Here is a 15,177-nt window from a genome sequence, read left to right as displayed (position 1 = left end):
GTATTCAGTTGTGAATATAACACTTGTTGAACAAGAAAGGGGTATTGAGCAGTATTGTGGCACCACCATCACATGGGTTACAGATGATCAACAGGATGAAGGCAAGGAGGCTGAAAACTGGAACCATGCTCACTTACAATGCATTGTTGAATGTATGATTGCCTTTGTTCACTAAAGTTCTTCCACCATCACGTAGATTTGTGGATTTTTGCTACATGTGGTGTATTCACTGCAATGTTAACTCCTCCAACAGACATGTATCATGTTGTTCACAGGCCTCCTTCCTTTGGGACAAAAAGCTGGTTCCTTCATTGCCAGCTTGCAGACAGTAACAACTCAGCTTTAGGTTAATGGGCTTAGAAACCTAGGGTAGAGCTAGTCTTGGCCTCCATTGTGAGACACCTCATCAGAAAATGCAGCAAGCATGGATTTGATCTGCTTCTGCAGGCAGTCAGTGACTGGATGGTACGAGCTGTACCATTAAGGTGCACTAGGAAGAACTAGTTGGTTCTCAGCAGAATTACACCGACAAGGAGAAGTGCTGCTTTGGTGCCATTTTGTTATAAAATTCACTGCAAAGGAAAATCTAACCAAAATCCTTTCAACAATATTGCCCTCCTAAATCATACAAATTTGTATAAAAGGAAAAATGCAATGAAACTTTATTAAGATGCATCATGACTCTAGAAGAACACAAATCAACTGCAAAGATAATCTGGATGCTTTTAGAACTTGGCCCTGTATACAAATACTTACACTTCCCAGTATACTCCCCTCGCATCTGACTAGCAGCTCCACCCAACAGGAAAGATGTTTGCTCCTGCTCCTACAAATGCAGAATGTGAGGAGTTAAGAGGTTGCATGTAGTTATTTCAAAAGGCTATATATATAGAATTTGTTTGAGACCATTTACTGATCTGTAAATGTCACAATTATTAACAACATTTGTTTTCAATTGGTTTATTTGCAACACTGATATTTAGCCAACAGATGGAGCTAACACACAAACTATGGTAGTGTTTACAAGAAGCATCAAGTACCCTAAAAAAAATCGCCATTTTTTTGTAAAAATATTGAAATAAAATGACTTTAATCCATCATCTATGTCATGTTGTGACCATAAATCTGCTGACAACATTATCATCATTGGATGGCCAATTTCCTGCCATTTATTTTTATTCATTCATGGGATGTGGGCGTCACTGGCTAGGTCAGCATTTATTGCCCATCTTTAATTGCCCTTGAGAAGTTGGTGCTGAGTTGCCTTCCTGAACTTCTGCAGACCATGTGTTGTAGGTACATCCACACTGCTGTTAGGGAGGGAATACCAGGATTTTGGCCCATCGACAGTGAAGGAAGGGCAATATATTTCCAAGTCAGGGTGCTATGTGGCTTGGAGGGGAACTTGCAGGTAGTGATGTTCCCATGTGTCTGTTGACCTTCTCCTTCTAGATGGTAACAGTTGTGGGTTTGGAAAGTGCTGTCTAAGGCGCTTTGGTGAGTTTCTGCAATGCACCTTCTGGATGGTACACATTGTGCTCACTGTTCGTTGGTAGTGGAGGGGGTGAATGTTTGTGGATGGTTCCAAGCTTTTTGAGTGTTGTTGGAGCTGCACTCATCCAGGCAAGTGGGGAATATTCCATCACACTCCTGACTTGGAGATGGTGGACAGGCTTTGGGGACTCAGGAGGTGAGTTCCAGAGAATTCCTAGCCTCAGATCTGCTCCTGTAGCCACAGTATTTATATGGCTAGCCAATTTCTGGTCAATGGTAACCCCCAGAATGTTGATAGTGGGAGATTTAGTGATGGTAATGCCATTGAACATCAAGGGGCGATGATTAGATTCCCTCTTGGAGATAGTCATTGCCTGGCACAAATGTTACTAGGTATATGATAACCCAAGCCTGGATATTGTCTAGATCTTGTTGCATTTGGACATGGACTGAGGAGTCGTGAATGATGCTGAACATTGTGCAATCAGCGAACATCCCCACTTCTGACCTTACGAATGAAGGAAGATTATTGATGAAGCAACAGGAGATGGTTGGCCTAGCACACTACCCTGAGGAACTCTGCAGTGATGTCCTGGAACTGAGATAACTGACCTCCAACAACCACAACTATCTTCCTTTGTGCTAGGCATGACTCGAACCAGTGGAGAGTTTTCCCCCTGACTCCCATTGACATTGCCAGGGCTCCTTGATGCCATGCTCAGTCAAATGCTGCCTTGATGTTAAGGGCAGTCACTCTCACCTCACCTTGGGAGTTCAGCTCTTTTGTCCATGTTTGAACCAAGGCTGTAACGAGGTCAGGACCTGAATGAACCTTGTGGAACCCAAACTGGGTTTCAGAGAGCAGGTTATTGCTAAGCAACTACCACTTGATAGCACTGCTGATGACCCATTCCATCATTTTACTGATGATAGAGAGAAGACTGATGGGGCGGTAATTGGCCGGGTTGGATTTGTCCTGCTTTTTGTGTACAGGACATACCTGGGCAATTTTCCACATAGCCGGGTAGATGCCAGTGTTGTAGCTGTACTGGAACAGCTTGGCTAGGGGCGCGGAAACTTCTAGAGCACAACTCGTCTGTACTTTTGCCGGAATATTGTCAGGGCCCATAACCTTTGCATTATTGGCTGCCTTCAGCTCGGGAGAGGCCCAGTGTGGGGACGGGGCGGGGAGGAGGGGCCCGGCCCGGGGCGCGGCGGGGCCCGGGGCAGGGCGGAGGGGCCCGGTCTGGGATGCAGCGGGGCAATGAAGCCCAGCACAGGGCGGGGCGGAGGGGCCCGGCCTGGGGTGTGGAACGGGGCTGAGGGACCCAGCACAGGGCAGGGCAGGGTTCCGGGACGGGGGTTGGGGCAGAGAGTCTGAAGAGGATCAGAGCGGAGACTCTGAGGATTTCGAAGAGAATCACCGTGCATTGGGAAGAGACCTGCTGAGCGTCAAGAAGAGACTCATTGGGGATCTGGGTGAGACTCACTCTGGAACCCAACTCCAGTTCATACATTAAAACTTTACGGGAAAAATTGGCTTGCTTAACATTCTTTTTCTTTGAATTCTTACTTTTAAACAGCGGAACTGGAGTGTTCAGGGAGGAATTACCACATCACATCCTCACATGAATAAAATAGCAGAGAAGTCCTCAGCATAAACATTTAATTCCATTTATAGCAAGTTAACATATAGAAACCTGGATCTTCACAATTGTTAGAGACAATTTAAAGATGACATGGTCCACTCCCTTTCACTCCCTCATCCACCTTTACTGTGATCCTAGGTGCGGCTATATTTCTGTCTCCAGCCTACCTGTATTCTATCTATCCCTCTCCCTCCTACACTTGCTTCAGATATTGCATTTCCTCCTCCTTCCCTGGCAAATCTACCCCAGGTGTTTAAACTGGGTTTTTCTTGGGCTGCAATCCTTCCCTGCTTCAGACTCAGAGGTTTGGCGCAATACATACCAGCTCAAAAAAAAACCTTTCCAGTGTAAAGGTCCTACCTGTTCCATCGGCAATGCCTGCCTTTGCTTCTGCAGTCAGTATCAAACTATAAAATTCAGCTGCATTTTAAAGTTGCCAGTCCTTATTCTTAGCTACTGGGTAAGATCAGAGTGCGGAAGCTTGGGTTTCAGAAATAGAAAGATTGAGTACAAAAAGAGGGAAGGTGCGCTGAACCACTATCAAGCTCTGCTTAGGCCACAGCTAGAGTATTGCATCCAGCTCTGGTCGCCACACTTTAGGAAGAATGTGAGGGTCCTTGAAAGGGTCCAGGGAAGATTTACCCGAATGTTTACAGGAATGGGGGAATGTTAACTACGAAGTTCAGTTGGAGAAGCTGGGGTTCTTCTCCTTAGAACAAAAGAGGTGAGGGGAGATTTGATAGTGTACACAAGATTATAACATGTTTAGATAAGGTAAACAAAGAAAAGCTGTTCCCATTAGCTGATGGTACAAGGACTGGAGGACACAGATTCAAGGCTTTGGGCAAGTGATACAAGGGGGATGTGAGGAAGAATATTTTAACACAGCAAGTGCCAATGATCTACAATTTGCTGCCCACAAGGATAATGAAAGGGAGATGATCAATGGTTTCAAAAGAGAATTGGATTGGCACTTGGAGGAAATAAACTTGCAGGGCTACATGAATAGAGCACGAGTGTGGAACTGACTGGATTGCTTTACAGAGAGTTGTTTGATTTAAAAGTCACCTATCTTAAAAGTTCTTCATTGATTGTGTTCAAAAGGATGAAGTTCTGATTGTCAGACATTGTGAAACATATACCTGCTTTTATCAGTAGTAAAGCTTCAGGCACTGTCCTCCTTGATTCAATTCTGGATAGCCTACAACCTCTTAGATTTGGACATCTCACTCCTTCCCGGCCCCATGCTCTAGTTACTAGCTTTCCTTACAGCTGTTCATGTTAACAGTTTCTGGAAATATTAGTGCCTATGGCTCTGGATTCATCATGACAGCAAGACCTTCTAGTCTAAGGTGAAATGCATCTGGATCACTATCCCCTCATTCCGTCTCATCTGAAACCTCCCACCCAAAACCCTACCTTTGAAGTGTGGCATCTAATTTCTAAGGACCAATGGGAAATTGGGCATCAGAGGGTAGGTGTCCCTAAGTTTGTCCCCATGAATCCTTGCAAGAAAAAGAAAAAGGATAGATTAGAAATACAGAAAGAAAAGATATCACTAAAACAGATTATCTGGTCAGATTAAGTTTGCAATGTAGGAAACACAGCAGCCAGTGTACACACAGTAAGCCCCCACAAACAGCAATGTGATAATGATCAGATGATTTGTTTTAGTGATGTTGACCGAGGAATAAATATTGACCAGGACAAAGGAGAATAACCGCAGTTTCTCTAATCTCCTGATCCAATTAGTGTCTTTCCAATCTAGTAAATCTTTTCTGCACTTTATCCTGACATCTGTTCTAAAGTGTGCTGCCCAGAATTGGCCGCAGTAACTCCAAACTGGTGCCCAATTAGTGCTTTATAAAGGTTTAGCATAAGCCCCTTGCTTTTGTACTCTAAAGACAGGATTTTTCCTACACCCCACAACCACTTAAAGCTCCAAGGAGGGTTATTGGCCACTTAAGGGCCTCAACTGGGGTGAGGGCAAGCAAACCACCCTAGGCCTCACCTGTTCCCCGTAAAACTGCGGAATTGCGGACAGGTTAAGGGCGGGCAGGAAGGTGCTGGGAGGACCACCTGGGGAATTTTACTCCCCCAACCTCAATTGCAAACACAAAGGCAGGGGGCCATAAAATTCTGCCTTATGTTTCTAATTATTAAACCAAGGATCCAAACACCTTTTTAAATAACCTTCATAACATCTCCTGCAACTGTCAGAGACATACATTCCCAAGTTTCTCTGTTCCTGCGCTCCTTTAAAATTGTTCCATTTAGTTTATACTATGGCTCCTCATACTTCCTACAAAAATTAATGACACTTCTCTACATAAAATTTTATTTGCCATATGTCCTACATATTTTGCTGGTCTCTCCATGTCCTCCAGAAGTCTGTTACCATCTTCTCACTACATTTCCAAGCTTTGTGTCATCTATAAACTTTGAAATGATGCTCCGGGTCATTACTATATATCATAAAGAGGAGTTGTCCCAACACTGACTCCTGGGTACATAACTGCACACTTTCCTTTAGCCTGACAAACACCCGTTCTGCTACTTTCTGCATCGTAGACAATTTTGTATCCACGCAGTCACTGCCACTTTAATTCCATGGGCTTCAGTTTTTCTAACGAGTCTGTTATATGGTACTAAAGCCATAGTGCACTTTTGAAAGAGACAATGCTTCGTGTACTGAAAGGAGAACCTACAGACTTACTTACCTGTTCATCCTCTGTTCTAAAGCCAGCCTGTGTGAATGGCCTCTCATCTCCTTCACCATCTGCAGTACTAGGTCTATTGAGTTCTTTCTCAAACATGAGTGGCTGAGTATAATCAATAGTGGCTGCAAAGGTTTCATCGTACTGGGACATTGCATCTAAAATCTCATCATCTGTAGTGAAAAGTATAGTATCTCCAAACTGTTGCAAAGCTGAAAATGGAGAATGAAAACAAGTTAAGACAAATATATTTCCTGAATCTAAGCAAATTGGGACAGTTGGCAAAGCTGACAAGAAAACAAACCTGGCAGATTGCAAAGGTTCTCAATATAAATGGTAGAAACGGAAGGTCATTTTTCAATATTTCATTGTTTCTGACCTTCATAAACTATTGTTTTTAATTGCTTAAATTATCAAGAAAACTAAATCAACTTCCCTTGAAGTTGATTTATAGCATTGTAATAAGTCTCTTGTAATAAGTCGCTGGAATCTAGGGGTATATACCTATCAAACATCTGGCAAGAGCCTCTACCGGCCAGTCACAATCTTTCCCCCTCCATATTTTAAAAGGCAATATAAGCTATAGTAACTTAATCTGTTAAGCAGTTGTACTTTTGACAGCTTTTCATTTAAGACGAAGGAAAAAGGGCTTCATTTCTACAGCACTTTTCAAAACACCTGGATGCTTCAAAGCACTTTACAGTTAACATGCTTTTGAAGTGTAGCCACTGTTGTGATACAGAGAATGTGGAAGCTAACTGCTGCACAAACAGCAATGAGATAAATAAATGATCAGTTTTAGGTGCCGGTTGAGGGGGTGACAAAGGAGAACCCCGCTGCTCTTTGAATATTAATGTGGGATCTTTCACATCCTGCTGAGAGGACAATCAAGGCTTCGATTTACCATCTCATCCAAACAACAATACAGAACTTCCTTTAGGCTGCAAAAAAGGGCCAACGCAGGCAATTTGCTCAAGCCTCTAAAGTGGGCTTCAACCTTCAGACTCAGCCACATTGACAGAAATATAGTTATGAGCTTAATGCAGCAAAACATTTAAGAGCCAGTTACTTTCCTATAGCATTAAAGATTTTTCTTAAAAAAACCTAACAGAGGTCTTTAAGTTTATGAAAAAGTTTGATAGAGTAGACAAAGAAAATGTTTTCACTTCTGCTGAGTCCAAAACAAAGGCCATAAATAAATGACAGTTGCCAATAAATCAAAAAGGGAATTCAGGAGGAACCTCTTTTCCTCAGAGTGGTTAGAAGGTGGAACTCACCACCAGAGGTAGTGAGTTGAGTAGCGTAAATGCATTTAAAGAAAAGCTAGATAAATACATAAGGAAGAAAGGGATTGAAGGCTACTCTGAGAGTTAGATGAATAAGGGTGAAAATAAAGATAAAAACAAAAAAACTGCGGATGCTGAAAATCCAAAACAAAAACAGAATTACCTGGAAAAACTCAGCAGGTCTGGCAGCATCGGCGGAGAAGAAAAGAGTTGACGTTAAACTCGAAACGTCAACTCTTTTCTTCTCCGCCAATGCTGCCAGACCTGCTGAGTTTTTCCAGGTGAAAATAAAGGTTGCTTTTAAATGTTGCATGAGTGATGTAATTAGTATTGACTCTATGGTAGTCAAATGCAATGCTGCAGTTTAATTGCATAATCTTTTGCTCAATGCTAACTAGGTGGGATAAGTGAAGATCATTTAACTAGTTATACCAACTAGAATAGAACATACTTTACCTCCATTTAAGGTTCCTGATGCCTTGGCAATTTCTCCTCTGAAGATCAATTTCCCATTTAGTAATATCTCAACATCTTTAATACCACGGAAAGAATGTATTCTTGATTTGTTGTAATTCCAAATTCGAATCATGGCTAAGTGACACAGATTTACAAAGTCAATATAGATCAGGTGAGACCTTCCTGGAGTGAAAGGTGCTAACCAGAGATGCATATCATCTTGCGTCCTGTTTACCCCATCAAACAAATTTGAAATGACTCGTGGATCTTTACCGTAAGCAGGTAAAATGTTAATATCTGCTGGATCTGCTCTTATTTGTGCTATTTGCACAGGCTCTCCAGTTGAACTGAATATTTCAATCCCATTAAGTCCAACATAATGTCTATCACCCCAGGTTGATGTAATATTAATTACTAAATGACAGCCGCTAGGTAAAACTGGAATTTCAAAATCATCAATTCCTTCATCATCTCTTTCAAGCTCAGTCGTTTGTTCTTCCTTCTCCTCTTTAATATCATGCACTGATTCTTCATGCAAGGATTTCAATCCTGTTTCTCTTCCAATTCTTTGCTCTTGCAAAAACTCATCAAAAACGTCTCCCTCAAAATCCATGTTGGCTATACGACCTCGCTGTGACCTGTTGAACTTTAATAAAGAGTTCCAGGACTCCATCAGTGTGTCATCCTGCTCATTTTGCCACTTGGCTTTCATGGATCCCGGAATCTTTGCAGGTTTCTGATTATCTGAATAAAAGATGAATCATAAAAGATGAATCTAGTCAAATTATATACCATGGATTTCATTCACTACTAATCTATTTTGCAACTCAAATAGTGACCAACACCAATATCAAGTGCAAAATATTGTGAGTATTGAAAATCTGAAATAAAAACAGAAAATGGTGGAAATACTAAGCAAGGCTTGGCAGCATCTGTGGTGAGAGAAACAGTTAACATTTCAAATCAATGTCAAAAACAGGAGTACTTAGAGATCAACAGTTTTTAAGTGAGGCAGGGAAAGTGGATGGTTGTGGTGGAGGAGGAAAGAACATAAGGGATGGTATGTGATTGAGTGGAAGGCAGGACAGATTATGGAATGGGCAAATAATTGGAACATGAAGTTCAACACAGATAATTATGAGACATATAACATTTTGGTAGAAAGAATTGGGAGGTCAATTATTGTTTAGAAGGTGAAAGTCTAGGTGGGGCAGAGGATCAAAGGGATCTCGGAGTGCAAATACATCAATCACTAGTTGCGTCACAGCTTAGCAAGGCCACTAAAAAAGCAAAGTAAGCATTAGGTTTTATTTCTAAAGGGGTAGAATTGAAAAGTAGGGAAGTTATGCTAAACCTGCATTGAACCTTGGTTAGACCATGCTTGGAGTAAGCATTTAGTTCTGGTCACCATATTAAAAAAAGGAAATACAGGCACTGGAGTGGGGGAAAGATGATTTGCAAGAATGATACCAGAAATGCATGAATATATACACCAGAAAAGGATCAAGAGGCCGGTCTCTTTTCTCTTGAAAAATAGAAGGCTGAGAGGTGTCCAAAGAGAGGGATTTAAAATTATGAAAGATTTTGATAGAGGGAATAGAGAGAGAATGCTTCCTCTCGTGGAGGAGAGAATAACTGAAGGTCATCAACATAAGATAGTCACCCAGATATCCAATAAGGAATTCAGAAGAAACTTCTTTATGCAGAAAGAAATGTGGAACTCGCCACCATGGGTAGTGGTTGAAGTGATTAGCATAGATGCATTTAAGGGGAAATTAGGTAAACATGAGGGAGAAGGGAATAGAGGGTCACAACGGTTGAGAAAAAACGGGAGGAAGCTCAACTGGACCACAAACACTGTATAGACTGGTTGGACTGAATGGCCTGTTTCTGCACTATATATCCTATGTAATCTTATGTAATGAAGTGACAAAAGGGATGATGAAATAAGGCAAAAGGAGATTGTAATGAGAAAAATAAAGAAGCAAAAGATGGACCTTAAGAAGGTTTAAATGGGAATAGCATCAGATTTACAAGCCACTCTTGATCTCTTCAATCCTGCAATTGGCCTGCCCTTGAATAATTTTTAAATTTTTTTCTTTCATGGGATGTGGGTGCAGCTGGCAAGGTCAGCCAGCATTTACCGCCCACTAGCTTTTAATTCCAGATTTTATTAACTGAATTTAAATTCCACCAGCTGCCATGGTGGGATTTGAACCTGTGTCCTCAGAGCATTAGCCTGGGCCTCTGGATTACTAGTCCAGTGGCATTACCACTACACCACTGTCTCCCCCAAAACAAAACTCATATCAACATGCAATTTGGTCAGCCAAATATTCTGCCTTCCATATATGTTGAGGGAGAGTCTTTGCAATATGTTGAACACTTTCCATACCTTGGCAGCCACCTCTCTCGAAATGCCACTATTGACAAGGAGATCCAACACTGGGTCATCTGTGCCAGCTCAGCCTTCTACAAACTACAACAGCGAGTGTTTGACAACAAAGGTGGAATATAATGTGGAAAAATTAGGAGGTTATCCACTTTGGTAGGAGGAACAGATGCGCAGAGTATTTAAATAGTAAAAGATTAGAAAGTGTAAATGTTCAAAGGAACCTGGGCATCCTCATCAATAAGTCACTGAAAGCTAACATGTAGGTGCAGCAAGCAATTAGGAAGGTGAATGAAATGTTGGCCTCTTTCACAAGAGGATATGAGTAAGGAGTAGCAAAATCTTGCTTCAATTGTATAGAACCTTGGTTAGACCACACCTGGAGTACTGTGTGCAGTTTTGGTCTCCTTACCTTAGGAAGGGCATTATTGCCATAGAGGGAGTTCACCAGACTTGTCCCCGGGATGGCAGGACTGTCCCATAAAGAGATATTGGGGAAAATGGGCCTGTATTCTCTAGAGTTTCAAAGGCTGAGATCTACAAAATACTTAAAGGAATAGGCAGGGTAGACGCAGATAAGATGTTCCCCCTGGCTGGGGAGTCTAGAACCAGGGGACAAAATTTCAAAATAAAGGGGAAGCCACTTAGGGCCGAGATGAGGAGAATTTTTTTTTAACTCAGAGAGGATTGTGAATCTTTGGAATTCTCTACCCCAAAGGGCTATGGAAGTTCAGTCATTGAACATGTTTAAAGTAGAGATTGACAGCTTTCTAAATACCAATGACATAAATGGATATGGAGATAGTGTGAGAAAAAGGCATTGAGGTTGATGATCAGCTATGATCATTCGAATGATGGAACAGGCTCAACAGGCTGAATGGCCTGCTATGTTCTTATGCTCCTAAGACCACTGCAAATCAACAAAAATCCTAGTGTACAGAGTAGTTATCATCACCACACTCTTGTACTGCAATGAGACCTGGACTGTGTATCAGTGACATAAAAGAGTGCTAGAGAAATTCCATCAGTAATGCTGCATCCTCCAGATTCAATGGGAGGGCCATCTGACAAATGCTAGTGTCCTTTTGAAGCCAGCTCCACAAGCATTCAGGCAAAACTCCTCAAAATATACTTCAATGGACTGGACATGGTGTCCAGATGGCTGAAAACTGTCTTCCCCACTAGGTCCTGTTCTCTCAACGCAAATGGCCAACACTCCAGTGGAGGACAAAAAAAACCCCTCAAAGACGCTCTGAAGATCTCCTTGAAGCGTGGCAGCACTTACATTAATGACTGGGGGGAGCTTGTTACCAATGCTTCAAAATGGTGAGAACTTGTCCATCAAGCTGTATCACGCTTTGAATTACAATGATGAGGCAAAGCGGTGGCAGGGAAGAAAATAAAGAGAGGCAAATCCTGAACACTACCTCAGGACATCCTGCCCATATCCGAAAGATCTGTGGGTCGAGAATCAGCCTGCTGAGCCACATGGAGGCCCAAGGTGTTAGAAACCCCTGGCCCCAAGCAGGCATCATCCTCAAATCAAGGGACATCCAATGGCGACAAAAAGGTAGCTCAACCAGTTCTTGTACAGTCATACGATAAAAGCAAAATATTGCAGATGTTCAAAATCTGAAATAAAAACCAATAATGCTGGAAAATCTCAGCAGGTCTGGCAGCATCTGTGGAGAGAAACCCAGTTAACATTTCGAGTCAACATGACTTCTTCAGAGCTCTTCTTGCCTTGGTCATGCCTTGCTAAGAAGAAATTTCTCCTAATCCCTCTCCTCATTCTATTGTAATAATTTACAATTGTATTGTAACAACTTAAATTTAAAGATTTATTGACACTGATTCCCCATGCACAATAAACTGATTTTCTCTATTCACCGCATTCATTTTAAAACCTCTATTTAAATTCCTCTTAGCCTACTCTACCAGTGTCTCAATTCTCTTTTCATAACTATTGCTTCCCATTTCTGGCATCAGCCTGGTGAATCTTTGCTGTATAGTTTCTATACTTTTAATGCCCTTCGTATATTGGGGCATTGAAAACTGTACACGTTACTCTTAATCAAGGCTTTGCACCAATTCACCTTTGCTTCTTTACTCTGCTTTATACTGCCATTTATAAATCACAAAGTGTTATTGCCCAATCTCGTGAATTTGTCTACTGACATATACTTTGAGAATCATGCATCTGAACACCTAGATTTCTCTGTTCATCTGCACCTCGTTCAGTGCCTTTCCACTAAATGTAGACTTTAACTGCTTATTTATTCTCACAAGTTATATTACTTCATACTTATCCATTTTAAGCTGCATTGACCATTAGTCTGTTAACAAGTCTATCTCCTTTAAGGCTAAAGCAGTTCTTCTCCAAGCCACCGTTTGTTGTCATTTACAAAATTCAAGCTTGTATTCCTAACAGCTGTCCAAATCACCCATTTATGCAGAGAACCCACTGGAGTACAACACTTCCAACCCTCTGCCCATCAATCAACTTCCTATTCATGCTGCTACAGTTCCTTGAATACACCTGAATTTTTCAAACAAGGTTCATGCAACATCTTGTGGCATTTTGGCAGAAATTTGATATATTATGCCCACTGTATTCCATTTAGTTATCAAATTGGTCATTTCAAAAACTGTTATTGGAAAACATGCCAAACTTAACAAATCCATATAGCCTTCTGCTGTCAGTCTGATGGCATAATCTGCATATTTATGAGAATTCAAAAGGATAAGGGGGGGTGGTGAAGGGTGGAGGAAGGGGACAGTGGCGGAAAATTGGGGGGGGGTGGCAGTGGAACAGGGGGCAGCGGAAGGGGAGGGAATTGAAACTGAATAGAAATGGGGAATAGAGGCATGAGGAAGAGAGAATAATTTAGAAACACTGCAAACTCACTGATTATGATATATGATAAAAGGATTATGAAGTTAACTATGCTGCTTTGAACTAAACATATATGGCACAATCTAAGAGGTGTAAAAAAATAGTGTCAGCAGAATGAATATTTACCTAGTAGATATACATCCTGTCTTATTATTTGAGCTTCAGGCTGTAAAGCTTTTAAGTTTCTAATCACTTAAGTGATATACCAGGCTACACAATGAAAAATCATGTAAATCCAAAATATACATATTGCTGTGGGTCTTGGAAAAATTAAATTTCACAATCCCATACACCTGATAAAATACAAAGGACCTTGTTCATTCTGTTGACTAACTGAAAAATTAAAAAGTCCACATCCACTTTATACTATAGCTCATTAAACTGCAGCATAATAATACATGTTAAATGAATTTTGAGTAAAATCTTAAAACAATGGAATGATAAATTCACTGTACCTATTTTAAGCTGTCCTTCAGTGTCATTAATATTAAACAGTTCTTTATTTCTTGCACTCTTCATAGAACTTCTCCTTCCACTGACAGGATAGTCAGTTCTTTGGCACTCTTCTTCCAGTGATGAAGGCACATAACAGTCACTTTCTTTGAAGTTGTCCAGAAAGTCTAAATATTTTTTGTCAGTAAGCATTTTGTCCCTTTCATGAGGGTCGACTAACTTTTTCCTGTTGCATTTGAAGGTCTTCTCAGTTGTACCAATGATATTTTTGTAACTTCTGGCAGGGGCAAGTAGATCTGGCCAATTATAACTTGCCTCATTAGTTTTAGTTGAATTATTGTCAATTTTTAAATCCACGAGTGTCTCACCACTAAGCCACGGAGGCTTCTTCCATTTACTTTGGTTGGATTTTTCTTTCTCTGGTGATTTTAACCATGCGGGTATTTTTGAAACTGATGATATTTCTGATATTTTCCTTCCAGTTAATTTTTCCAGCTGGTCTTTCATGACTAGTTCTTCATCAGAATCAATCTCTTCTTCCTCCTTGCCGGTTTCTGAAATATTTATCCGCAAGAGTGACTCCTCAAGTGAAACTGGGGCTGTTAACATTGTGTCTTCCTCCAAGGCTGAAATTCTACTCTTTGCTGAGTCATTTGAATACATTAACACATTTTTCTTATTCTCTAAGTTTGAATTTAAAAAGAACGAAGGACTTTCATGTTGTGGAGACTCAATGCCAGGGTTTCTTTTCGAGCTCTCAATTTCGTTAGCATGTTCTTCTAAATCACTCCCACTGGAATTATCAAATATATTTTTATTATTATCCAAATTTGAATTTAGAAAGAATGAGTAAATTGCTTGTTCTGGAGGCTCAATGCTGGAACCTCTTTCTGAGCTTGCAATTTCTTCAGTTTGCTCTTCCATATCACGCCCACTGGAAGTATCAAATGTAGCTTTTCTTTTGCTGAGTCTCAGGTCAATGGTTGTACTATAATCAAACACTTGGTTTCCACAGCCTTTTTCAAGCTCCTCTTCATATACCAAATCACTGTCCACATAAATCCTTACATGCCTTGCACCAACATCAAGCTCCTGAAGAAAGAGTTTAGAGACTGAAAGCAATTTTTGCCATGTTATAAATGCATTAAAATATTTGATGTACAATGTAATTGTTACTTAGAGTGATGAACAGATAATACAACTCGAAAGCAGGACATTTGATTCATTCAGTTCCTGTGTGTGTTTATCCTCCATTCAAGCAAATAGTTCTAATGACATTCTATATCTCCTTTTCCTCTATACACCTATCTAAACCAATCTTGACTGTTGACAGTTTCTGCCACAACCACTAACTCTGAAATTGATCCCACATCATCAGAATTGTGAGTAAAGATTTTTCACTCTGTTCGAAATGTCTTACATTTAACTTCATTCTTGCCTGTTCCATTGTTGGAAATAATCTGCTTCTATCTAGTTGCTGACTTTCCTTCATAAATTTAAACACTTCTATCACATTGTCCTCTCTAAATTTCATAGCACATCACATTCATCGCCTTAGTGGCTATAATATTCACAGTAAGAGCAACCAAAGTTCATGTAGATTCTCTATTCATATTTTCTAAAATCAGCAGCAAACCTAAAAGAAAATGAAGTTCTTAACTGTAGGAAACACTTCACTATGGCTGAGAATTTGATTTTATGTTAAATTTAGAAAGGACAGGTGGGTTGACCTGCTCTTAGTCCTTTGACTATGACTGTCTGCACTCTGCCTAACTCTCATTAACATCACAAACTCGTTGCATTGAAGATGTACAGTATTTTCAGTTTTGTAAGT

General features: G+C 40.7%; 1 protein-coding gene across 11 annotated transcripts in view; it reads right to left on the bottom strand.

Moving 5' to 3' along the window:
• The window catches only part of LOC121288216 (katanin-interacting protein), a 145,751-nt gene that overhangs the window by 41,068 nt on the left and 89,506 nt on the right, over nucleotides 1-15,177 (bottom strand). For all 11 annotated transcript variants that reach the window (XR_005945331.1, XR_005945332.1, XM_041206663.1 and 8 more), the window contains 4 exons: nucleotides 13,346-14,435; nucleotides 7,603-8,346; nucleotides 5,864-6,072; nucleotides 757-826 (listed from right to left, as the gene is read on the bottom strand). Coding sequence is in view for 9 of the 11 variants with exons in the window: in XM_041206663.1 (XP_041062597.1) it covers nucleotides 757-826; nucleotides 5,864-6,072; nucleotides 7,603-8,346; nucleotides 13,346-14,435 (2,113 nt within the window). In the remaining 2 variants the exon portion in view is untranslated. The remainder of the gene's footprint in view (nucleotides 1-756; nucleotides 827-5,863; nucleotides 6,073-7,602; nucleotides 8,347-13,345; nucleotides 14,436-15,177) is intronic.

This window comes from Carcharodon carcharias, chromosome 15 (genome assembly GCF_017639515.1).
Source record: "Carcharodon carcharias isolate sCarCar2 chromosome 15, sCarCar2.pri, whole genome shotgun sequence".
In the NCBI taxonomy this organism is placed as follows: Eukaryota; Metazoa; Chordata; class Chondrichthyes; order Lamniformes; family Lamnidae; genus Carcharodon; species Carcharodon carcharias.
Note: the sequence above shows the minus strand (reverse complement) of the source record. Positions and strands in the feature narration are given on the sequence as shown.